At 41.7% G+C, this 24,724-nt stretch overlaps 1 protein-coding gene across 2 annotated transcripts in view; it reads right to left on the minus strand.

The window, feature by feature from the left end:
* Positions 1–24,724, minus strand: part of bcar1 (BCAR1 scaffold protein, Cas family member) — a 93,419-nt gene that overhangs the window by 24,673 nt on the left and 44,022 nt on the right. The window contains exons 1-2 of one of the 2 annotated variants that reach the window (XM_029523294.1): positions 17,717–18,070; positions 2,064–2,774 (exon numbers count right to left, since the gene is read on the minus strand). In XM_029523294.1, the coding sequence (XP_029379154.1) occupies positions 2,064–2,774; positions 17,717–17,728 (723 nt within the window). In that variant the 5' untranslated portion in view covers positions 17,729–18,070. Of the gene's footprint in view, positions 1–2,063; positions 2,775–17,716; positions 18,071–24,724 lie in introns of those variants that run through there. The other variant, XM_029523295.1, reaches the window with a different exon arrangement.

Genomic DNA, 24,724 nt, shown 5'->3' on the forward strand with positions numbered 1-24,724 from the left:
CTACATCCAGCGTCATTTATATGAACTTCATGCAGTACCGTATGTTCCTGCCTGCACCTGTATTGAATACCCCCCCACCCCTTCTCTCTCTCTCAACTCAACCGGTCGAGGCAGATGGCAGTCCACATGGCAGCCTGGTTCTGCCTGAGGATTCTGCCTCTTAAAGGAAGTTTTTCCTTGCTACTGTCGCCAAGTGCTTGCTCATCGGGAGATCTGTTGGGTCTCTTTAAATAATTTTGGAAAGAGTTTGGTCTAGACCTGCTCTACATGTAAAGTGCCTTGATGTAACTTGTTATGATTTGGTGCTATATAAATAAATCTGATTAGATTTGATTTGATTTGATTCATGAGCAAAGAGAAGGTTGATGCCAGAAAGAGACAGCACATTGCAACCAACATGAATGATGACTATCTTTTGTTTGGACTGAGAGTTGAACAAGACAGTGGATGTAGCTACTTGTGACTGATCATAAAGCAGAGCAAGCAGTTGTCAGCATCAGAAGGAGAAAGGTCGACTGTTGGATCCCTTAACAGCATCATTTTCCACTAGTGTTGGAGGTGTGCTCACCTGCTGACTCACTGAGAGAAGATGTCAAACTGTATTGGGATAGTTTTTGGTTCTTAAAAATATAAATGTATCTTCTGTATCAATATCTTAAAATAAAATGCAAAAGATACAACAATACATACATTTAAAATAATACATATTATATAAAATATTCATAAATAATATCTTTAACATCCCATAATGCTCTTGGAGCATCATTCAAACCCTGCATATGAATTTCAAACAGGAAGAAACAGAGCAGCTGGACCATCACCTCCATCACCATCTTTCTCTCTCTCTCACATACACACACACACACTGTGACACTGGCTTGCAGTGGTGCTTATACATATGGTTCACTGCACCATAGCAATCCTGGCGAAGATTCCCCAGAGTACGCACACACAAACACACATGCGCAAGCACAAAACCTGTCACCTGCTGGCACAGTAAAGTGCTTACTCATGGAGCTACAAGATCTTAGCTAAATAATTAAGTACCTGATTGTTTCACTGGTCTGCCTCTGGAAAGGCACAAATGTGTACACATGCACGTACACACACACACACACACACAGAGCCAAGTCTTCATTCTGTCCTCTTCTTATCAGTCAATGTTCTGCTTAGTCCATTCACCATGATATGATGTCACAAGACTGGGTATAGCGCAGTGTATGTTGTAGTTTGGCATGGGGCACGTCATGTCCTTCAAGAGCTTACCAGCTCTGACCCCACATCTTCTGATAGCAGGTACCAAACATGGCACACTCAAGTTTCCCTTCATAACTACATCATCATGTCTAAGAGAAAACTTCAGGAACGTGAACAAGATAAAGAGCTGCTCACAGCTGCTACAGCAGACCAACCACATAGCTTCCACTCATCATAAATCTGTGACACCCCTCCAGAATAAAGAGGACTAAATTCAGGATCTATGGCTCCATAAGGCGATGCACCACCCTCCATCATTCTGTGACACATCTGAGGTCAGCAAAGCACAGACAACATACCTGGAATCTTTGACACATACACCAGCAGTCACAATAACCAGGAGTGTGTGCGCATGTGCATGTGTGGCTGCGTGCACCATATTCTCTTTCTGCTTCTTCGTCCTTCCCTTCAACACTTAATCCTTTCTGTCATTTGTTTGTTTCTTGATTTTGTCTTCTCCTTCCAGTCGTTCAAAATCTATGATGATACAAGACTCATCCTCAAACCACAATCCTCCCTTGTCTCAGGATATTGTGCTGCTTCTCCCTCTCTGTCTTACTATGCCTAATCATCCTTACCTGTCAGAAAGGTCGAGCAGAAAAGACAAAAAAAAAAAAAGAGAGAGGTACCTGGAAGAGGAAGTGCAGGAATGCTCCAGAATATCCAGAGCCTGATGCATTGTCCTGATTTTTTGCTTTTTTAGCTGTATTTGCTTTAACTGATGGAATGTCACTGAAGTTTATCCATCCAATAGTACCTCTCTACAGGGCCAGCTTATGGCCTCTATCCCTACTTCCTTCTCTTACCTTGCCCAGTGGTTTGTTGCTACTCTCCCAGTTCCTCTTCTCTAGAGATGGGGGTACCTGGTACACATCCTGCCCAGCTCCCGTAGCACTGGTCTGGGCTGCTCCTTGACTTGGCACCGGACCTACAGAGGGGGGCACCTGGTACTGTCTCTGGGCAAGTGGTGGTGCCTTGCTGGGAGGCCCTGGCTGGGCTTGTGGGGTAGGGCCACCTGGACCAGAGGGGACCTGGTACAGACTTTGGGGGCTGGGCCTGGGGCTGTGGGAGGGGGGCATCATGTAGACAGAGTCAAGGTTGGTCTGTGCAGGGCCAGGTGTGGAGTAGGCTTGATGCATGGATGTATACTGAGCTGTGGTTTTGGTGGCTAGCCCAGAGGAAGAAGCAGTGGTGGCAGCAGGTGATTGAGCAGGTGTTGGTTTGGCATAAGCATTTTGAGAGGGGAGTGGTCGCTGCACCTGGCTGGCAAGACAGGAAGCAGATGAATCTGGTGTTGATAGTGTGGCCTGTTGCTGCTGCTTGCTGTCATACATGCCAACCAGGACCTTGAGACGGTTGCCAGGGACAATGCCTTGGCGGCCGTGGAGGGAACAAAGCCACCATCCATCCAGTCCTTGTGTGTCCCGCTCCAACACTGTCATGATGTCACCCTTGCGGAAGGACAGCTCATCTGGAGACTCAGCCACGTTGTCGTACAACGCCTTGGCCAACATGTTCTGTGGAGGAAACGAAAAAGCAGATATAGTGGAGTGGACATAAATAGTTCATGGGTGAGACACTGTCTTCTAGTTTCAGATTTTGTTTGTCCTTGAGAGTACATATGCATGGCAAGTGTCCACACTTTAAAAAGTTTGTGAGCGTGAGGTCCATACAGTATAAAGATAGATGATAAAGGTCCACATGGTGTAAAGGTTTAAATGTCCATTCAGTCTAAAGGTGTTGTGTGTTGTTGTTAAAGTAAATATAGATATTGAAGGTCCCTAGCCCTGACCTACATCATTACACTGAAAATTTGACTGAGCTGCCTTTTATGGAATGTGATCACTTCATTCTATGTTCTTCAACATTTGTATTTAACAGTGTCACAACTACTTGACAATTGTGCAAAAAAGTGCAAAAGAAGTCCAGATCTCATTCTCTCTGTCACACACACACACACATCTGTGTGGAAACACAGCAAGCAAACAGAAACACCTCCCCCGTCTCTGTAGAAGTCTTTGAAACTAAACCAATATTTGTTGTCCACATCTGACCTCTATGTGGCTGAGTCCCACCCCAGCTATCACAGCCTGGTACAGCGTGTACTGGCCTCGTGCCAGCTCCACACACTAACAGACAGACACACACACACACACACTAAGCTCTGTCTATCTGAACAAGGGCATGTAATTGGCTTCCAATTTTATAGCTGCAGTTTTATTCCACCACTCTGAAGTACTGTCTAGCCAGAGATATTCACTCCATCCAATTTATTCACATGAACAGACAGACACTCCTCCACTATTTAATGATGTTGTGTAAATGAAATTAAAGGCTGAAGAAGTTTCAATATGGGCCTTTAATATAAACCAAGGAGCTTTAAAATCCCAGATAAATCTGTAGCTGACAACAAAAACAGATTTGTACACATTGTTTTGTTGCAGAGATAAAACCATGAATTTGAACACATAGGTGTGAATTGTTTAGATAGATAGATAGATAGATAGATAGATAGATAGATAGATACTTTATTTATCCCAGACTGGAAAATTGCAATTTTTTTTATTTATTTATTTATTTATTTTAATGTGGATTTTTATCACTGGATCAAGGGAATCTTTGATAGTTTCTTTACATTTCCCAGGGAGTTCATTACCATTCATGAATTCATCTTCAGTCACTTATCCATTTTCGGGGTCGTGCGGGTGCTGGAGCCAATCCCAGCTCACACTGGGCGAGGGTGGAGTACACCCTGGACAGGTCACTAGTCCGTCCATCACAGGGCCAACACACAGAGACAGACAGAGACAAACAACCACTCACACTCACACTCAGACCTATTGACAATTTATAGTCACCAGTTAACCTAGACATGCATGTCGTTTGGAGGAAACCGGAGTAACTAGAGGAAACCCATACAGGCATGGGGAGAACATGCAAACTCTGCACAGAAAGGCCCCGGGCCGAGCCGAATCCGCAACCTTCTTATTGTGGTGCAATAGCCCTAACCACTACGCTAACTACTACCCTAACCCACCATGCTTCCCAGCTCACTACCAATGTCCAGCTAATTAAAGTGGACTGATTAAACCCCTAAAAATATAAACCACCAGAATATAGACCTTTGGGAGTCTAAACCTCTCTGGGATTGAAGGCTCCGGTCAAAAATACCACATAGTCAAGGCTAAACTTGGTTTTGACTCTATGACATCACTGCTGGGTGTGACTACACAGCATATTCGCAGAACTGCTGTCACTCTGTTCACATGAATGAATATTGTAAATCATAATCTTACTGGATAAGACAGAATCTTCTCTTGAAATTCTTCCCTTTGCTAGGAACAAATATGAAAGGCACTGTAACCTAACCTCAACTCTGGGTTTTTTTTTTAACTATCTCAATTGTTATGAAAGTATTTCAAATTTAAAACATTTCCAGACATTTAATATAAAATGTTGGGCGCTTTGTGATTCATCACCATCTCTCACTGCAGCTTTACATTCTGTCTTCACAACATTCTTCATTATAATCAAATGGTACAGTTGCTTCTATAATGTTAACCCACACCATAAATGATATGGACCATCCTGATTCACATCCCAGGAATGTCAGTTGCTAGGTAACTGTCAGGAGCATCAGCAGAGGGACATAATCAGTCAGGTAATGATTTGTATTCTGTCAAATCACAGCAACAGTAGTTGAGTGACTCCAACACCGTTGTCACTGACATTGTGTGTGTGTGTGTGTGTGTGCGTTTGTGTGCATGTGTACTCACGCTTCAGAGCTGCTACTCACACAGCTGAGATTCTCTTGTAAGTGCTGATGAATGCACTTCTAAATTATCTATGGCCACACTGGGGTCTCTCTCCCTCGCACACACACACACACGTATATTAAAATTGTATCATGTATAGATACACACATCGAAGCGTTCCAATAAAACACAATTAAATTAAATGTGAATTCACTTAAATTTTAATCCAATCCTACTCCTTCACACGCATTCAGCTACACATGTACACACAAAATTCTTTCTTCAACACACAGAAACACAGAAACGGGAAGTGCAATGAATGATGACTCACTGTGACTCCTGATTGGGGGATAACTCAGTGACTTGACCCTGAGGTCCTGAACAGATTCTCATGGTTGGTCTGTTTCTGTCTCTTTGTGAATTTAAACAATCAGAACGCGTGTCAGAGATCCTTTAGATCGACTTAATCCATCATGAATTATTTAAATTAAATTTTAACAAGTCAAAACAGAATTAGGTTGACATTTCTTTCTTCTATCTTTGCCTCTTGTATCTTGTGCACAGATGGCTAGTACTAGTATGGCTAGTACTAATTCATTTGCTAATGTTGTCACATCTGACTTCTGATCACTAATGTTAATGTTAGCTTTACAGTTAACTTCAGAGCTTGAAAGCTCTGTCAGTTGCTGTCCCTGGCTGCTGTCAGGTCAGGGTGACATGCTCCCGTTTTCTATCAGGTTTTGGTGTGTGTACAATGGGAAACACAGGAAAAACTCTTTTGTCCCGATAGTGATTGAGAAAAATAGCCACCAAGCACTAGCAGTCATTAAAGACACCATGAGCTCTGGGTCAAAGTGGATTAAAACAGCGGAATACAGTCAGTACAAAGGTTGTAACGTTAATATTAGACATGATAGTGAGGCACGCCCGTGGTCAACTGTTGTGTGCTCACAGTACCTGGGACTTCATATAGCCCTTCAGTAGACTGAGCGAAGATGGGAACAACTTGTCTGTACCCAGCATTCTATCAAGCAATTGTACATCCGCTCAGCAGAGGCCATCTGGGAGTGTGGAGAAATGAGAGCACTGTGGGAGCTAATCACGTTACACAGACCTCTCGGGGGTAAATCTCAGCAGTGCCTAAACTATGTGACGCTACCACAGTAACTGTTACCTTGACAACTAGATACAGAGAGACACCAAAAGAACAAAGACGTTTAAAGGGCTGAAAGAGAAGTGATGCAGTAAGCCTCTGATTTAAGGCCAACTGACCTTTCTGTCCACCACTGGATCAGAGAAAAAAATAAAGGCAGATTTCAATCAGCTGATGATAAATACCCAAAAGCCCAAAATGTTTAAAGGTCCATAAAGTCTAAAGGTAGGTGATCAAGGTCCATAGGGAATAAAAATAGATGTTAAAGGTCTATAATAGTCTAAAGGTAAATGTTTAACCTCCATTCAGTCTTGCAACCAATCACCTTGACTCCTGGAACTTTGTGATGGCACAGCAAACTACAATTCTACAGTTAATCTGATTGCAATGGTCATGATAAATATGGTTCAACATCCAAAGATATAGGGAGAGAGACAGACAGAAGTCCAGTAAGGAGAAAGTGTTATGAACAGCTAGTGAGGTGTGCTCAAGCCACACGAGAACATTCCCAGAACATGGAGAGGGATGTTAATAATAATAATAATAATAATAATAATAATTGCATGGACCTGTGTGGATCTCTTTGTGGTTCTCAAAACTGATATACACATTAAATTAAAGAAAAAACAGAGAACCACTGGGAGCCACAGCACCACAAAGAACCACAGAACTAGAGAGTCACAGAGAATCACAGCGCCACAGAGAACTACAGAGATGCACAGAACTAGAGAGAACCAGAGAACCATGGAGAATCAAAGAAAATCACAAAACCACAGAAAACCACAGGGAACTGCAGAGAACCACAGAGGACCAGAGAACTCATGTTTATTTTGTCAATAAGAATAATAATAAGAAGAAGAAATTAAACACATTTGTCAAAAACTGTTTTACTAAAACGAGATGACACCTCTGTCCTTAAACACTGACTGTGATAAAAATTAACACATATTTGTTGATTAAAAAAAGACTAAATCTACTTCAATGAATAGTTTTTTAATAGTTTTTTTTTTAGAAAATGAGAAGATATTTAAATTATGATCTGAAAAGTGCATTTATTGGATGCACATTCATTTTGCCTCCTGTGTTGCTGTGCTCATGTCAAGGGAGCGTGTGTCGCTCCATGGTGCAAATAATCTCTTACGAAAAATTTTCTAATATTTATAAAAACCCCTTTTCCATTGAAATTAAAAAAAATCTAATAAATGTTATTTATATTGTGCCAAGTTATATCATGGCCCTTTATTAAGAGTGATACACCAAACTCTTCAGTTTTGTAAGATGACATATCTTTGGCAACCTATTTCACTTCAGACATCATATCTGATTTTCGGTTACATCACGTTAACAGCCTTATGTTAAAACAACTTAAAAAATAATTGTCAAGTGTATGCATTTTTTTATTGGCGGTATTTGCTGCAGAACTGTTAATTTCAATGAATTATTAATTAATTATTTTAAAAGGTTTAAAAGGTAGGTTTCCATTGGTGGAAATTGTATTCTTTTTGATTCTATTAGATTTTTTTTATTTATTTATACACTTTTGTTTCAGATCAAAACAGAATGTTATATTTGTTATGGATTTAAGCCAACCAAAAACTGGTTTCAAAAAATAGAGTTGTCTGTCCTGATCTCACTGTTTTCAGTCAAAGTTCACTGTTTGAAAGTGCCATTGGTTGTTGAATCAGGTTGGTTCATAATAAAAAATGGAAATTAGAATACATTCCACATCTTAATGTGATTATCAGACCAGGCACCTTTAGCAACATTGCAAAATGCTAAAGGTGCTTGACTTAGAGAGTCAACTAAAATGGCGTAACATATTGACATATAAAATTGTATACAGTGGACTAAATATGACAAAAACAGCATTTGACTCACAACTGAGACTGAAACAAAATAGAATTAACACAGAATTAATAGAATAGGAAACCACTGAGCCACAGAAAACCACAGAACCGGTATTAACACCATGGAACTACTGTAACTACAAAGATAATTTTTTCAAAATACAGCCTGAGGTAGTTTTTGGGATTTCATGAAGAGCATGCAACTGAGCTGTCCACCAGGTGCTCAGGCTGATGATGGCATGGTGTCACATCATACTGTACGATGCATACATTTCCTGCTGTGACATGTCCAAACATGAGCTGCAGCTTTTAGCCTTTCATCATAGGCTTAGAGGTGCCTGGAAAAGGAATTCAGGTTATAATTTCATCACTGTGACCAGTGTCTCAAGACACTGCTGGTCTTCACTGGCTCAAAATGAGCAGGTCAAATGAAATAATGAGTAATTTTTAAGGTCATTTCAGAAGATCTGAAATGAAAAACAAAAGGAATTCATGCAAGATCAGCCAATATCAGGCCCATTGAGCTCCAAATCAGAGATTAGAGCAGACTGACATTGATCTGGAGAGAAGCACTGCTCTCACTCAAATTCCTCATTTTAAGGTCAGTAGAATCCTATCCCTGAGGCGGTTGGATTAGGGTTAGGGCTAATAGTCTTTAGCTGGTTGTGGACTTTTCGGCATGGTCAGTGTCTTCCATGTTTATCTGCTGACAAAGGCAGGCCTGTCAGGCCTCAGTGGTTACAGATGAATCAGAGTAAGTGGCATCATGTCAGTGACTGTCCTCACAAAAATAGCTGCACAGATGAATTCTCTTCCTGGACAACTGCTGTGATTTTACATATCCCATTGTGGCAAATGGAGAAGGGCAGATAATAGTGGAGTATAACTTAGTTGATTACTTTTATGATTTTGATCAGAAACAGCTAGTAAAAAAACTTATATCGAACACCACCCCAGGAATTCCACCTGGAGAATTTATACTAACCCATAACACAATAGTTAAAGCACACAAGTTCATTTACTGATGAGAGCGCAAGACTTGGTCCATTATACCAAATCAGTTCAGTTTATTTAACAGTTATTTTTAACACAATGATTTAATAAAATAGTTTGTTTGTGCCCATACACACACAATATTAAATGTTGACACGAATGTTTAATAGAAACAGTTGTGCACCCTCACTCATTCATATACACACACACACACACACACACAGACACAGATAAACAAAGATAAACCCCCAAAATAGCCAAAGAAAAAGCTAATAATTAAATTAATTGTAAAAGAAAAACTAACTATCCCCTATAACCTAAAAAAACAAAATCAATACAAATAAAAAAAATTGAGAAAACGCAGCAATGGCAATATACCAGAGCAGAGTGGTCCAGTGGCAAGGCAATCTTTTGAGGCGACAGGTGTAGGGAAGGTAGGGCACCCAGAAGCTTCAAAGCATGATCTGTTGTCCCCATGTCCTCCAGACCAGATCTCCTGGTCAACAAAGGACCACAGCTTCTGCCAAACTGGACCCATGATTCCGGAAAAAGCTGACCATCATTGTTTCAGAAGGTTAGTTGCACAGCAAAGTCACTGGAGTCAAAATCCTAGTGTTAGGCCATTTTAGAGTGTTGAGGTTGTGGTGTTGATTCTGATACATTGAACTCTGTGCTTGTGAGAAAATATATCAACGTGGATGTAATTTTACAGAGTTACAGTATCTAACACCTGCGGAAGTTGTTTTCACATCTGGGCACTTGGCGAGGCACACTTCTGTTAGAAATCTGAACAATAGCCACCCCCCCTCCCTCATTGAGAAGATACCATGCAAGTGACAGGTGAGTATCATGCCGATATCGTTCACTGATTGATATTTTGCACAACATGTATTTGTGTTGACTTGATATTTCAAATACAGGAGAATGGCAATATTATTGTTGGCTTACAAACAAATTACCACCGCTAAGCAGACATGCCAGAGCATGCACCTCTCACTTATGTTTCATGCTATCATTGGCGCTTGGTTAGTCTTTGGACACAGTAAATTAACAGTAACATAAACTAGTGTAACTCTGAAGCTGTTTGAGTCGAGTTAAAATGGTTTCCACCATTAAAAGAACAGCACGAGAGTTGTGAGTCATTAGCAGGCATCAGCAGCATAAAAACCAGCCGGGCTGGAGGATAGCCCATCGGTTAAATGAAAAAAAAAAAATAAACCAAAAAAAAAAAAGTTCTTATTAAATTTTCTACAATTTCTATGATTATTTATGTCTTTTAATTCAAATCTTAAGATAACACTGACACACATGTTACTCTTTTGCTTAAGCAATTAATGTTGTCTATTTTGTAGCACTAACAACCAATAAGACCAGAAGAGCCCCAACGAATGTTCTCAGCCTTCAGGTAAGTGAAGTTTGAGTGAAAATGTAAGGTTAAAACTTTCAACATTATTCATGTAATAGCATAGATTAATATCCCTCAAGATCAGCTAGAGGTGGGTTTGGTTGCCAAAAGTGGTACTCAAGTAAGATGATGTAAATCTCCATAGTGTAAATCTCCATAATACTATACACAAGATTTGTTTCTCTCTACAGAGTGGGACAGTAACTTGGCATCGTTACACCTGCATATCCTGCTACTTCTGCCCCCTACAAACAGAAATCAAATCAAATCAAATCAAATCAAATCAGATTTATTTGTATAGCGCCAAATCATAACAAAGTTACATCAAGGCACTTTACATATAGAGCAGGTCTAGACCAAACTCTTTATAAATTTATTTAAAGAGACCCAACAGATCCCCCGATGAGCAAGCACTTGGCAACAGTGGCAAGGAAAAACTTCCTTTAAGAGGCAGAAACCTCGAGCAGAACCAGGCTCAGGGGGGGCAGCCATCTGCCTCGACCGGTTGGGTTGAGGCAGATGACAAAAGATCAGTGCAACTCAGGCCATCAGTAATTTTCCTTGTTCATGGAAAATATTTTTGATAGTAATTTTTGTGATTATTTCATGAGCATTTAATTGTTAATGCCAGTGGTCCATATATGCTCTATCAGCAGCACAGTATATACTAGTTAAGTATACATTTTACATCAGTGTTACTGGTCATAACATCATAATGTTGATTAAATATAAACTGGTGTTTATATTTTACACTTGGTTTGTGAAGTAGCTGCAGTGCCAACTAATCAAAATGTATCTACATTGGTGTCACAATTTTACACTATTAAGAGTTTGAAGTAACACTATTGTAGTGTTGATGAATCTAAAATTAGCCATTTGGGTGTTAACATTTTGTACAATCAGAGTTTGTTAAGTAACACTGAAAGTCTTGATAATCTCAACACTATTGAAAGTGTTAATTTAACTCTGAACCAGTGGTTCCCATATAAACACTGGGTCAGTGTTAATTTTAAATCTGAGGGAGTTAAATTAGCTATTTCAAATTTGCTGTGTGACTTCAGAGGGTTCAGTTGTGGGTTTGTGACATTCAAGAAAAAACTATTGGTGAAACACAACAGCTGATTCTGTGACTGAGCTCAGTCTCAGGTGTTGTAGCTTTTGTAGTATTGAGGAAACAAAATGCGTGTCGCTGGCAAGATGAGGTTTGTGCATGTTTTCCTGTGCATATGTGTGCTATGCAGAAGCGGGCCTGAGCCTGTGTCACTCTCACTCTCTCTCACACACAGAACCTGGCTTACTACAGGATTCCACAGTCTCTGCATACAAACTCTGAACACTCCTATTACCTTGCATTCCAGAGGTGTCACAACACACATGCAGATTGACACAGACACGCAAACACACACACACAGTTATGATTCATCCTCTTCTTCCTTCCTGTCTTTGTTTCTTTGCCTTCTTCCCTTCTCCTCTCTCTGTTTCTCTCTCCCGCCTCCTTTTTTTTCATACCTCCCTCTCTTCTCCACTCCAGCCGTCCCTGCCCCTCCCCCCTCCTGCTCTTCTTGTCTTGGCATGTCAGACTGTACTTGTGAAATAGTTGTGAGAGAAGGAATGATCATTGCAGCAGTCTGCTGACACCATGTTTACAGGAAGCTGGAGAAAAGCTTCATAAGTAAGTCATCGTCTTTCTGAAGCTAATAATACTCACTGCTCTCATAGAGCTTACTGTGTGAAACTGTGAAGACCAGGGCTAGTCTTCTGTAGTCTGAGACTACGGTTGACAGTAGTTGACAGTCCTCTGTCAGAATCATATGTTCTCATTACTTTCATAAACCCTGAAAGGTGGCACACTAAATAGAAATTGAGGCTGTTGCTTTACAGGTGATGACCCTGGCTAAAGAATTCCTGCCCTCAGGCTCTGACTAATAGCAGAGACAGCAGCAGGAATTATATAGCCTTGAGAGCAGCAGAGACTTGGGTGGGTGTGGCCTTTAAGTTGCTTAACCTGTTGACAGACAACCCTTGTAGGAGATTATGAATAGCTGCCAGAAATGAACACACATAAATAGTTGGCTGGTTCAAAGCAGCTCCACCTTGTGTACAAGGTGGAGCTGCTGGAGAGAAACTGCTGGAAAATATGACCCAATAGTCGAAGAGCTTCCACCATCGCCCAATTGAGTTAAATTATTTTCTTTATTTTGAGTGAAAATTCATCAGGATTCATCAAAGATTCGTAAAAATTAAAGAATTAACTGGATGTTAAAGGTCCATAAAGTCTAAAGGTAGATTTTGAGGGCCAGTATATTTAAGGGGTAAGCCTTTGTGTGGTCTGATTGATTTTACATCAGGTCTAGGTTCATTATTAATACATTTGGAAGTATCAAAGGTCTCAGGCCACAGAGACCTTTGATACTTACTACTTTGACACAAATGGTCAGAGCCTGTATTCAGAAACTGAGCCTTAAAACTGCTTCTTAAAACCATGGATATATCTTCTGATGTAGACAATCTGTTCTGATAAGTTACAGGCTCTTTCAAGCTGTTTCAGAGATCTTAAACCAGACTGTGTTGCAATGAACTCTGATATGATTACCATGATTCAATATATCTTAGCTGGTAGCTGTGTTTTCAGCCACTGATTTAGGTTGTGTTTTCAGGGTAAAGGTATCACGCTTTGTTCATGTCCCAAGACCTTCAAAAATGATTATGTGAAGCTGTCAGCAGAGGTCTCAGCTGTGTTTACAGGCTTGACTAAGCAGTACTTAGACTGGTAACAGAGCTGCTGACACACCCCTGCCCACTGTGAGGCCTACGTGTCAACACAGGAACACAAGCACAGTAAGGAGCTTCATGAGGCTGAACCTCCTCAGCCAACAACACACTGAAGGTGTCTCCTTTAAAACCATTTGACAATCAAATGAGTATAAATCTTCAGCAAGCTGAACCTTGACACCGACATAAATCGGTGGAGAACTTTGCTCTGTGATTCAGGAAAGATTTCTAGGTTGTTGTTCATCAGTCCTGTACTATACTGTGACACCCTGGGCAACAACACAAGAAAAAGTGAACAGGGGGCTTTTAACAGAATAATCACCACTCAATTGATGTCAGTGTGAAACTGAAATGTGCATGAAATATGCATGTTCATGACCAATCAGCCAGACCGAGGTCTCTGCTCAGTCTGACCTTTCTGAGCCCCGTTTTTCTATTTGCATAAAATACAAATGAGAATCAAAAACCTGAACTTTGCTTCACAAGCTCCAGGTTAACTCCATATTCTTTCTTCACTTTGCTGCTCACACCAGTTGTTTTTCCATTACAGTTTTTCACAAAATAAAAGTGATAATTTAAAAACTTTAACAAGGTACAATTAAAACTTGCAGGTGTCACCACTGAAGGATTTTATGCATATGAACCATAATTCTTTTAAGGTCTAGTGTCGTGACATCCCATAATTCTCATAAAATCTCGTCCCACGAGACTCCACATTTAGGAAGATGGTTTTTAAACACTGATTTCTATTACCTCTTCTCTGATTGTTCTTCACAGATTTTAATTAGATATAACGTATTCATTCGAAAATGTTTGGTGTCCTCTCTAAACGTATACGATCTTTGCATTGAAGTGGCTGCATGAGGTACAATGATGTGCAACTGTGAAAAATGTGATTCCATCACTCTTTTGCGTTATTCTTCTGTATCAACACATCTGAAAAACCACCACTCAAGAGTGCAAAAACAATTTGCGATTTTTGAGAAGTTTTTCAAAATTGTACGTTTCCATTTCCAGGTATTAATTTAGGTATTTTAGATTTTGTGCATTTCTAAGAATAGTGGAAACACACCTGCTGTTAGCAGACAGCTGGACAGACACAGGAGGGAAGGTCGACCTGGATTGGATTAATGATGAAGATCTGACTTCCTGTTACCTCTAGCAAAGGTCAAAATGGCTAAAATATTTTAAATGAACTACATCCTGTCTCTTCCACCCAAATAGATTTTCATTAAAAAAAGAAAACAACCTTCATTCAGACAAGGGTTTCATATGAATCAAAAACATTTAAAAATCTCCTGGCAAACAGGAAACAGCTTGTTAGAAAATGCTATGGTGGAACAATAAAGACAAGTGTGACATTACGTTACACTGAACAGCAGACACTAAGACAATGTCGTCAATAACTCTGGTTCTGGTTCTGCTAGTTTTGGGGCCAGACAAAAGTTTCTGTTGGGGAGCATCACATATTAGTATACACGTCTGAGGGATATTTCCTGCAGAATTAAAATAGGAAGAGAACATAGCTTCCTGTCATGTTATTTCATGTTGTCACCCCAGATTGTCTCTTCCTTCTGTCTAATGACTATCGTTGGGGGGGTGACTCCAATAAGTCTTTTTTGAAGTTCATGGGAAAATGTTCTCCCTTCTCTCTTGATTTATAAGCTCAGTAAACATTTTCCTAATGAGCCCATGGTCTCAGTTTCTAGTTTCAAGTCTTCAAGACAATGGGATGTTAAGTTTTTAAATGATGTACCCAGTTAGATGATACAATATGGAATGGATTAGGAGGTGGAGCTACTATGATTGACAGCCTGTACCATTCAATCAGGATCGAGAACAGAATATGTGAGATCCAACTTTAACTCGTCCTCCACTCCACAATCATCTGCTCAGCACATTTCAGAAAAGACTGAAGATATTGTTATTTTTGATAAATATAATGTGTCAAACATCATCCTTATTCATTATGTACTGCACATTCTTGCTGTCAGTCTTTAAGAAAGTATTATTTGCAGTTTTACTTGCATTGGTTGTGTGTTCTCTCATGTTTATTATGAATCTTTGGCACTGTGAATAAAGTCAAAGTTTGTTGAATTAAAATTGAGCAGTCCCTTTAAACTGTCTCCAGAACTCACATGGTCAGTGACCCAGAGTCACATGGTATCTGGGTCAAAGGTGAGTACGTGCTGAGTCACACTCAGGCCTGTCAGTGAGAGACTTACTGACTGGCTGACTGAGAGCTCCTCTGACTTTGTGGACGACGCCTCAAGGCTCATTGAAGAAGAGCATGCATGTTGTTTGGTAGAGGGGTGGGAGGGGTGGCCAGCTTATTATTGGACCTAAGACACCCCAGGGGGATGGAAAGAGAGAGGAGGGGAATTCCTGGTGTAGTGAGTCAGTGGTTGAGTCAGGAGGAGCCCAGGGCTCAAGAATGCTTTCTGACACATTGAGGATCATCATACTCCAGATCTGGGACTGCCATGCAGGTCTTCATGCTGCAGAACACAACGAGGTCTGACAGCTTGGTGAGATTGTGACATCACATTACTTGATGTTGTTTACACTGTGTCATACAAAAATCCCCACTGCAGCACTAATGCGGTTTAATCTACCATGTAAAAGTGTCCAGCTGTTTTCCTGAAGTGATTTAGTTTCAAAATTGCACTATTAATTAGAGTCACAGAGAAAGAAAGTCACAGATTTAGAAGTGACAGACAGTCGAATAGTTTAAAGGTCCATAAGGTCTAAAGTAGACATTAAAGTTTTATACAGTCTCAAGGTAGCCCTATGTGTGGTATTTGGTTCTAAATTTGGTCTAAATTCTGTATTAATCCACTCAAAGTATCAAAGCTCTAATCCTGTATTTGGAAACTGAGCCATTTCTACAACTTTGTAATGTCACAACGAAGGCTGGCCCACTCCACGCCTAACTCAACCCACCATTCACCCTTGTATGACTAGGATTTTCTGAGCCTTTAAGTGAAATTTACTCTATTTTCAGAAAACAGTGGCCCATCCAGAGGAGAGGATAAACTTCCATGTATGCTGGATATGAACTGTTGAAATATGGACCTTTAAAGGAAGGCAGTGAAAAGTGGATGGATGGGGCCTGGGGGACTGAACCTTCCACATAGACTCCATCTGGTTTTATGCTTTTATTAGTTTGGGTCAAGTCAGTCATACACTTTCATAAAGGATTATAGAGGAGGAGTTTGCTGTCATAAAGTGAAGGGTCCAGATGAGACTCTGTTGGGGCAGGACATGTCCCACTGCCTCAACATGTGCCACATTCTTGTCCAATGAAACTCAGAAACTTTGTGCTTCTCAATGAGCATCCGATGGAACACCAGCAGCACATGAGAAAGAAAAGAGCAGACACAACATGGCTGCTGTGTTAACTCAATGGGAAGCTCAGCCGCTCCAGAATGTGACTTTATATGAATTACACACTAATTACTGCCTGTAATTACTGTTGACACACACACTGATCTGGTCGTCAGTGTTTAATAGTCTGTTGCATTCCTGACTGTGTGGTTATCACACACACACACACACTCAATAGGACTGTGTTGGCCTCTGAGACGGTTGCTCTCCGACTAAATCAGTCATATTGAACACATAACATCTCCTCTCTCTCCTTCATGTGTGCCCCTGTCTCCTTTTGTCCCCTACCCTTTCCAAAGCCTTTTGCTCTCATTTTAACTCTCCAAGCTGACGGATACCCACCACCCCCCACTCTTGTTTTACACTCCCAGCCATCTGATGGCCTCCCCCGTCCTCTGGCCATAAAACCTTCATGTCTCTGCATTTTCCTCTGAATCAGCACAAACATACTGTGTCTCTGTCTCCCTCTCTTCTTTCTCCGTTTCTCTCCCTTCACAGTCCACTGACACATAGAGCGGCAAACAGAAGGCTCTCAGCTAAATGTGCAGTGGATGTCAGTGGTGATGCATTTAGGGGAAGAAGGTTAAAAGAAAACATATAATGTGTGAGGAGTGCAGCTGGCAAGAGATAAACTACCAAACTCTTATCAGCATAGTGATGTTTCTCTGAGTAGGTTATACCTCTGAGGTTCTGTTTCACTGTTAGACACACTGTTCACAAACCAGCATTTTATTTTGAAACTTCTAAGAAAGGGAGGAATTTTATCCTGCACATTCCTTCAGAATGCTGTGATGTCTGCTCACCAGTGTAAACTAACTTTAAAAATTTTACCCCAAACATACACATGCACACACACAGACACACAGACACTGAGATCCAACAAAAGGTGGGAATCCACAGAGAAAAGGTCAACTTCAGTTTCCCTTTCCTCCCCCTTCACATTTTCCTTTTCTTTAGCCTCCTTCCCTCCCTCACAGTCTGAGCACAGCTGGGGTAGAGCAGGTCCACATTAAACACATACAGGACATAGACAAACATTAAAAGAAACACAAAATTTTAAAATGCCACAGAGATTCCTCATGCACACACTGAAATCTCTCTCTCTCTCTGAACACACACACACACTCACACACGAAGTAACACTCACCAAATAGTTCATTTTTTGAGCAAGGCAGCTGTGGTAAATCCAGGGCAGGATTGTACCTCAGCCCCCGTGAGAAACTTTCCTGACCAAATCCCGTCCACAGAGCCAATAATTACTAATCCCAAAAGTCCTCCAATCTCGTCTTCCACCTTCCTTGCGTCCCTCCTACGTCCTTCCGTCCTCCCTCCTTATGCTCCTCTTGTCCTGCTTGTTCTGGCCTTCAGGAGTCAGACAGATCCTGACACATTCTGCCACTCTGTGATCTCACACAGTAAGAATGAGACTCCTGCTTGTCCCATTTACTTCTAAACCCCTCACCCCTTCGTTCTCTATTCTAGCTCTCCCTCCAGCTCTCGTCCTCACTCTCCCTCTCTCTCTCTCCTGTCTGAGGAAAAGAGGGAGGAGTGTGTAACCTGACACATCACTTCCTGCTTGATCCTGATATTCCCTCTGTTTGGACCAGCTATTGGTCCAATGAGTTCTCATGGAACTAATCCTCTCCACCTACGTTGGGCTCTGAGTCCCCCTGCCTGTGAGAGACCATCACTGCTGCACCGCTGACACAGCATGAAGCAGCATTACCTCATCTTATTCTGCTCAGGCTGGAGCTTTAAGACACACAAGAAGGTACTTGTCTTTCACTGGGGTGGCGGGGTGAATCTCTCCATAAAGCTCTAACTGCTCCCTGATGATTACTTGCATTTATATTTATATATTTTTAATTTCATTTTCTTTATTTATCCATTATTTAGTCAGTATTATACCATGTACTATGTAGTACTATGCCTTGATCTGAAACGTCTCTCTCTCTTTCAACCCAACCAGCCGGGTAGATGGCTATCCCCCCGAGCCTGGCCCTGCCCGAGGTTTCTGCCTCTTAAAGGAAGTTTTTCCTTGCCACTGTCGCCAACTGCTTGCTCATGGGGGTCTCCTTAAATAATTTATAAAGAGTTTGGTCTAGACGTGCTCTATAAGAATCAGAATCACTTTATTGTCCCATGCAGGGAAATTTGTGTTGCAGCAGGACACACAAGATAAGCTACATAATGATGAGATAATAAGACCCAATTAAAAGTCTAATAGAATACAATATAAGAAACGCCATACACATATATAAAATCGCTGACAAATGTTCAGTACAGAGCTCATACCCAAAATAGGAGGATTTTAACCTGATATTGCAAATAAGCACGACTTGTGAAAACATGAGCAATGTGAGGGCTAATTGCTATTAAGTAAATAAATGGCAGTCAGGATAAATGAGACCTGAAATCTTTTATATCTCCACCTAAGGGCCATAAAATGACGGCCTGAGGGCAAAGCTCAAATTCATTTAGGAGAGAGTGATCAGGACCATCCATAATAGCATTAGCCTTCCTCAAGACCTGTCTGTTATAGATAGACATAACCCCTTCGTGCCTATCTCCTGAAATCTTTCCAGCAGTATTAACTAGTCTACCAAGGCAATTTTTGTTGGACAAGTTCAGGTTTCCAAACCATGCAACAATACAAAAGGTTAAGACAGATTCAATCAAACTTAAAAGCTAGTCATCAACTCAACTTTTTTGGAGGTAACCTCAACATGGAATTTGAAACACAACTTACCATCAAGGACCACACCTAGATATTTATAGCTATTCACCATCTCAACAACAGCACCTTTGACAATAGTTGGTGGTGGAAAAGAGGTTGACTTTCTAAAATCAATTACCATGTCTTTGGTTTTTGACACATTCAGCTCAAGAGAAGACACATCACATCAAGCTACCAAGTCATCAACAACAGGCCCATGGTCTTGCTCGTCCCCCTGAAGAAGACTAACAATAACTGTATCATCGGCAAACTTGAAATGTGTCTATTATTGCATCTGCTACGACACTCATTTGTGTACAAAATAAAAAGGAGCGGTGACAAGCAGCAACCCTGAGGAGAACCAGTCGAAGAGAAGAGCACATGGTTAACTCTCTCACACTGTTTCCTGTTGGTTAAGAAGTCAGTTATCTAACCAATTAGGTTAGGATCTAACTTAAAATGATGGAGGAGCCTGTCAGCAAGCAGAATGGGTTGGATAGTATTGAAAGCTGAGGAGTCCATAGTCCATAGTAGTAGTCTCACCTGTCCCTCAAAATGCCTGAACAAAAAGTGCAATAAAGTGACAACTGTATCCTCAACACCTCTACCACTTCTGTATGCAAACTGCAGCGGATCCAGGTGTTGTTCAACATGCAACAGAATCTTTTCAAAAGTCTTCATAACTACAGAAGTCAGAGCAGCAGGCCTGAAATCATTAAGTATTTTGGGGGAGCCATTCTTTGCTATTGTAACAATGACTGAATGTTTCCAAATCTTGGGTACTTGGGTACTCTATGCAGCTCAAGAGAGAGTGAGAAGATGCAATGTGCTCCTGTCATTGTTTTTATTCCATTCCAGGCTTTCTGTAGATTGTTACTACTCAGCTCTGCCTCGATTTTATCCTTATACCTTAGTTTAGCCTTTCTTATTTCAGACCTCACTTCATTGTTTAGCTTCCTTACTGCAAAGACATCACCTTCATTAAAAGCAATTTTCCTTTTATGAATAAGTCCCCTAATTTCTTTAGAGAGCCAAGGTTTGTTATTAGGAAAAACCTTTACATCCTTGGATGGAATAACAGAGTCTCTGCAGAATGAGATGTAGCTTCACACAACATCCGTAAATTCATCAATATCAGAGCAGTCCTCCTGAAATAAAGACCAGTCTGTGCAATCAAAACACCCTTGAAGGGCAAGTGAACTGTCATTTTTCCAGACTTGCACCTGCTGTGTGCACACCTTTTCCCTCCTCAGCACAGATCTATATATGGGAAGGAGGTGAACAACGCAAGTGTGTAAAGTGGTTTGATGTAACTCTGATGTGATTTGAAGCTATATAAATAAATCTGATTTGATTTGAATTGAATTGATTTGAGATACATGGCCCATTTCTCACATTGTAGGAATAGTCCCAGAACAAAGAGAGAAATTAAATCACAAGCCCTTTAGCTGTGTCCATACAACATGGCTGAAGGCACAGATTTCATGATCTCCTTCACTGAGCACGTGCAAGTAAGTGTAAACAAGGAGTAGGTGTTAATTCCTGTAAAAGTTAAGACAGTTGAAATAACCGAGAAACAGCTGTTACAAGGACAAGAATGCACTTGAACTCATTCCCCATGTTGTTTCTCCCCTGTTCATCCAAGTATATGACAGCCAATCAGAAGAGACCAGACTATCGACATATTCAGCTCCATTCAGACTACAACACAACAAAGGATTTTTTTTAAATAAAGTGTCTATTCTTTCTTTAATGACCACACAGCCAGGCTGGTAGAATTTGTTTCCAGCACAGCTGATTGGTACAGGTTCCAACAAAAAGACAACACATTTCACGATGCATAAGGTTTTGCTTAATTCTCATCATCATGGGCATGGCTCAGAATTCAAAATGTTTATTGCAATAGGAATGAAATAGAGCTGAATCTCTTTGCCTGAACCCAATGGGTTCTGACTTAATTTCTATCATTTGCACGGTAAATGAGCAGTCAGGTGATGAGTTTCGATTAACACAAGAGAGAAAGATGTGAATTTAGAAAAAACACAAGAAACTTGTTCAAAGGTGTTTCGTCTAGTTAGGCCCACAACACCTTCAGAAGGCTAGACCGTGAACACTGGCATCCCAGAGTCACCCCCTAATAAATAAATAATGAAAATAGATGCTGAAGCGTGTCTGTGTATAATCTTGTTCATCCAGGTCATGGTTGTATCCAGCCAACAATTGAATCGAAAGCAACTGGACTGAGGCTTGTCAAAAGTTATACATTGAAATTATAAATATTAGAAATACTTGCAGTAGAATAATGTACAACAGTGCAGCAATGTGCAAATGTTCATGAGGTTGTCAGCTGGCTTATGGGGAGGTCTGGGGGACAGCTCGAGGGAAGAAAATGTTTTTAAGTCTGGTGGTTTTGGTGAACAGAGCTCTGTAGCACCTACCACGTGGAAGCAGTCTGAACAGATTGTGACCAGAGTGTGAGGGGTCTGCTGTGATGGTACCTGCCCAGTTTCTGACTCAGGACCTGTAAAGGTCCTGGATGGACGGCAGGTCTGCCCCAATGGTTTTCTCTGCAGACCTTATAGTCCTTTGCACTCTGGTTTGGATTGGATACCAAGCAGGACAGGAACAGACGGTGATGGAGGTGCAGACAACAGACTGGATGATGGCAGTGTAGAAGATGACCAGCAGCTCCTAAGGCAGGTTGAACTTTCTCAGCTGACACAGGAAGCACACCCTCTGTTGTCTTCTTCCTGGCAGAGTGTATGTGGGAGGTCAGGTCTGGAGATTGTGGTTCCCAGGAACTTGAATGAGTCCACACTAGACACTGTTCTGTAGAGGATTTTGATGGGGGGTAGGGTGGGTGGGTTCCTCCTGAAATCCATTGTCATCTCTACAGTCTTGAACGGATTTAGCTCCAAGTGGTTTTGTCCACACCAGACAACTGGTCGGTCCACTTTGTGCCTGAAAGCAGACTCATGACCACGCTGGATGAGCCCAGTGACCATTGAGTCATCTGAAAACTTCAGAGGTTTCACAGATGGATTAGAGAAGATGCTCCCAGCTTCATCTGCTGTCTCCTGTTGGTGAGGAAGTTGTAAATCCATTGACAGGTGGAGGCCGTCACAGCCAACTGGGTGAGTTCACAAACAGGATCAGTGCGTATGTCCCTGGGGAGTCGAGGTGTTGGAGGATGAAGTGCAGCCACATGTTGACTGCATCATCTACTGACCTGTTTGCTTGGTAGCCAAACTGCAGGGGCTGCAGCAGGGGTCCTATGATGTCCTTCAGGTGATGCAGAGGCATGAAGGCGATGAGTCTATTGTCATTCAACCTTGTGATGGTGGATTTCTTGGGGACCGGGAGGATGGTGGAGTGTTTGAGGCAGACGGGAACCTCATACTGCTCCAGAGAGCTGTTGAAGATCGGGGCCAATTGGTCAGCGCAGGTTCTCAGACAGGATGGGGACACACTGTTGGGTTCTGGAGCCTTCTTGATCTTCTGCCTCAGCGCAGACAGGGGGTCTGAATGGAGTGGGGGGGCAGCGGCAGGGTGCTCAGGTAAAGCACAGCCATTGCGAGTTGTGAATGGGGTGGGTGATGGGTGTGAAAACCAGCCGTAGAAGCTGTTCAGTTCCTCTGCCGGTTGCTTGTTCCCCACAGGGTTGGGGGATGGGCTCCTGTAGTTGGTCATGTCTTGTATGTCTGAAGAAGGGTCGCTGGCTGAGAATTTGCTCTTCAGCTTCTCAGAGTAGCTCCTCTTAGCTGCTACAATTTCCCTCATCAGTGTGTTCCTGGCTTGCTTGTACAGGGCACAGTCCCCCCTTCTGTAGGCCTCCTCCTTGGCCTGGCGCAGTTTACGCAGTTTGGTGTTAAATCACGGTTTGTTGTTGTATTTGCAGAAGGTTTTGGTCTGCACACACAAGTGTTCACAGAAACTGATATACGATGTCACAGTGTCAGTCTTTTCATTCAGATCCATTGCTGCAGCTTCAAAGACAATCAGTGCAGTCAAAGCAGGCCTGTAACTCCAGCTTTGACTCAGCAGTCCATTTCTTCAGTGTCCTTACTACAGGTTTGGCAGATTTTAACTTCTGCCTGTAGGTTGGGATTAGATGGGCCATGCAGTGATTGGAGAGCCCCAAGGCAGCATGGGGAACAGAGTGGTACAGTCCTTCAGTACAGTGTGGCAGTAGTCCAAAGTGTTAGTGTCCATGGTGGGACACTTAATGTGCTGTCTGTACTTAGTAAGCTCTTGGCTGAGGTTCACTTTGTTAAAATCCACAAGTATGATGAGGATGCTGGATGCTTTTTCTCCAAATCTGTTACCTGGTCAGCCAGGTGTTGTAACGCCTCGGTTACACAGGCCTGAGGTGGAATGTACACACTGACCAGGATAAATGAGGAGAACTCTCGCAGAAAGAAAAACGGTTCACACTCCAAATGAGGGCTGCTTCATTTCCTCAACACTGTGACATCGATACACCAACCTTCGTTAACGTAAAAGCACCTTCTGCCCCCTGTCAGCAGTTTGTCCATCTTGTTGGCCAAGGAGTGGACATTAGCCAGGTGTATCGCTGGGAGCGCAGTGTATAGTCCTCACTGCCTCATTTTGACAAGCACTCCTGCCATTTCCCCTGCTGGCGTCTGCGTCTCCTAGCAACACTCCAAAACACTTTTGAGGTTTTTGAGAAAAATGGTGGAAAAAGAAACAGAGAGGGGAGTCTCATGTTTAAGAGTTCATCTCTGCTGAAGTGAGCTGTGGTGAATGATGGGAAAAGGGTGAAAAAATGCAAGCTGGATCGTCCTTAGAGCGAAGAGAAACACTAAGGGGCCATCTGCAGCGCCATCTTGGATAGCTATGCTGATTCGCTGATTATCATTATCAGAAGTGGGGGGGGTGGGTTTCTTTTTGTAGTTCATGTTGTCATGAATCATGAATTTTCTACTAAGGAGACATAGTTGGATGACGTGGCTATGGTGGTGTTAGCATTGAATTCAAGGTTGAATTCAAGATCAAGATTACTGATGCAAACTGCAAAATTCTCTGCATTTGACAATGTGCAAGGAGTGCACAAACATTCATTTATCATTATGCAAACACCACCGCTTTTTGCTTTGCGTGATTGTTTGGTTGCTCTATTGGCATGGTGTAATTTGAAGCCTGAAGTGCTGGACTGCTTAGTCCAGTAGAGATTGATCCAGCCAGGTCTCAATCAAGCAGATGGCAGAACAGCCACTGTAGTCTTTATTGGTTTGTATCATAAATTGGAGATCATCCATGTTGTGCCAAAGGGATCTGACATTTGACACCAGAAGGGCTGGGAGTGGTGGTCAATAAGGGTGTCTTCTGAACCTGGCAAAGGGGCTAAAGCACTGGCTCTTTTTGGCCTGAAACCATGATGTAGAGTGGCTTGTGATGTTTAAGTCCTGTAATTTTTCC

Source organism: Echeneis naucrates, chromosome 16, assembly GCF_900963305.1.
Source record: "Echeneis naucrates chromosome 16, fEcheNa1.1, whole genome shotgun sequence".
NCBI lineage: Eukaryota > Metazoa > Chordata > Actinopteri > Carangiformes > Echeneidae > Echeneis > Echeneis naucrates.